The sequence below is a fragment of the Sphaeroforma arctica genome (genome assembly GCF_001186125.1).
Source record: "Sphaeroforma arctica JP610 unplaced genomic scaffold supercont1.367, whole genome shotgun sequence".
Taxonomy (NCBI): Eukaryota; class Ichthyosporea; order Ichthyophonida; genus Sphaeroforma; species Sphaeroforma arctica.
In genome coordinates, this window is record NW_014040191.1 from 79,227 (window position 1) to 81,830 (window position 2,604).

At 39.1% G+C, this 2,604-nt stretch overlaps 1 protein-coding gene across 1 annotated transcript; it reads left to right on the forward strand.

The window, feature by feature from the left end:
• Positions 1-1,797: 1,797 nt before the first annotated feature.
• SARC_05643 (hypothetical protein) lies at positions 1,798-2,510 on the forward strand (the record flags this gene model as incomplete). The annotated part of the gene is made up of 2 exons (XM_014300498.1): positions 1,798-2,360; positions 2,466-2,510. Exons 1-2 carry the CDS (start codon positions 2,163-2,165, stop codon positions 2,508-2,510), a joined length of 243 nt encoding a protein of 80 aa, XP_014155973.1. The 5' UTR covers positions 1,798-2,162.
• Between the last annotated feature and the right edge of the window lie 94 nt (positions 2,511-2,604).

Sequence of the window (2,604 nt, forward strand, 5' to 3'; positions counted from 1 at the left end):
ATATACTATATCACAAACTTAAGCAGATATAGCTCTTTCAAACATGTTCACTATCATACCCCTTACTTTTCAAATGGACGTCATACTCACCCGATTCGCTTCATATCGCCTTTACGGGGTTCGGATCTCAGTCGTATTTGCGCGAAAGATTCTTCCAGGTCTTTGCTGTCGCTTGAGCTATACCCATCGTTATTGGAGGCACCCATAGTGCAACTATTATACCTCTACACGCCTTGAGACTTCAAGTGCTTAACCTACCTGTATTCTACCTCTATGTATGTATGTGCACATATATATACAGTTATACATGGTATATATATCTGTAAATAAGTATGCCATAACTTCCATAGCCTCCTCTAGAAAAACAAGGCTGGGCATGTAACTTCTGGTCAGTGAGCGCAGCATCCTGTTCGATTTAGGAGAGGCTAAAATATACATGTGCCGTCTTTTCATCGCCTCCTCTTGAAAATAAAGAAGGAGGCGCAAATCCTTCTCTATTCTTAAAAAAAAAACATATTTTAGTAAATATTAAACTACATACCAGCCACCAGGTATGCCGTATGTACTGGCTCAAATCTATATTTCTAAAAAACAAAACAAAACCAAAACCAAAAACAAAATATGCAGTGAGCACTTCTCTTTTTATTTAAAAAAAAACAAAAAAAACAATTTTGTGTAGTGCGCTTATTTGGAGTAAATTAGTATACGACTACTCGGAGGAAAACTACTGTGTACAGTAGCAAAAACCTCGTTTATTGTGTCGTTCACTACTCAAGTTGTAGACTCGAATGTGAACATTTCTGCTTGTTAACACAGCAATATTTATACTATACTGGTTGATCATACTTCCAAGTATTTCAAATTGTCCGCATCAACAATCCTCATGTTCTTCGATGCTAAACTTCAAGTGTACATTGCATGACATTTCTTTTGCCTTGCCGTCATCACACCTTATCAGGATATGCCACACTTGCAATACCTTATTTTTAAGTAGTCCATCACGAACATCTTTATAAGTATCTCATTCTCTACCAATCTCTTGTAGTCTCAAGTAAGTCATGTCATATATGTCCAAATGCACATTCATATCTGCCCGCGTACAGTCATGATCACGTTGTATTCACTTAACAGTGCAACATAACTTAAATTTAGTTTTAAGTGCAAATCATACACTTATAAACATACATATTAAAAGTTTGCCACAGAATCAATTTTATGACAATCTCACTTCCATAATTCAATGCAAGTTTACCGTCACAGTCCGACAAATATTTGTCCTATCCCAAGAGTAACTGAAATATGTATCAGTTACTCCGAGCATCGGTGTGCGCCTTACATTTGATCTTATTTATCCATACTTCCAAAGTTCCATGGCCTTCTTCTGGACAAGCGACAGAGGGACCTGAAAGCGCTAAACGCACAAATGAAGCAGTAATATTTAGGATGGGAACCGTTTCTATGCGTTAAAATGTGAATGGGAAGCGTTTAACCTAATATGGCTTGTAGCGTGACCAGATCTGCGTCACATTTTTTTTAATGATAAAAAGTTGAGCAGGACTTTGTCTCGATACATTATAGAGCTCTCTCTCGTCTACTACATACTCAATTACTCATTGAGTCATAGTATATAGCTATCACTCATATCAGTGATAAAAAAGAACAGCTGCATATGTATTTATTTGTCGTATTGACAAATATATCTTACGCGCCAAAAATAGACAGGGTTTAGGGTTTGCAAACTGCAATATATATTCTCCTCCCCCCCCCCCCCCCCCGGAGTATGTAAAGAATGATAGTGTATAATATGTAGAGCTATATAGTTATATAGTATATAGTAAACACTCTGCGTTTTATAAAGGTATATACTTCGCACATGTGACGTATATATCAAGTGCACACGGAAGTGTTGTCAGTCAGTGGCTCAATCGCACACAGACAACTGACACACCCCATGCAGCATACAGCGAATCACCAATCTCCAGAATTGGATAACTCATAATAAGTATAGCTATACCTTTTACACCAGTACTTACACACAGGGGATCGTAGATCGGACACTAAAAACTAATCACAAGTCTTACCTACACTTTCCTACGTCATACTCTCATCAATACACAACACCATATACACCGGCACACAGAGTACCCTCAATCTAACACAGCATGACGTGTGCATCTGCGAACATCAACTCCAGCGATATGTTCTCATTCTCATCTCGACGATCTAATGTATTTAGCACACACGGGATGGTAGGTAGTTCCCAACCGCTAGCGTCGGAGATAGGACTGTCAGTACTGAAGCGTGGGGGAAATGCCGCAGATGCAGCGGTTGCCATGGCAGCGGCGCTGAATGTCACGGAGGTAGGTGTGTATGGAAGGTGCATACCCAATAGGTATACTTAGGATGTGAATGTGTGTGCATGCATGAATGGATTTCCATGTATCTGTCTGTATATCGCCACATAGGACATGTACATGGTCATAGCACACGCGTGTTGGAAATTCATCTAAGAGTTTACCTGTGATAAAAACAGTTGCTATGCCTAATGGTACTTACCCATGCTAATTGTTTGCGGTGCTGATTGGAATGCGATGTTCTATATAT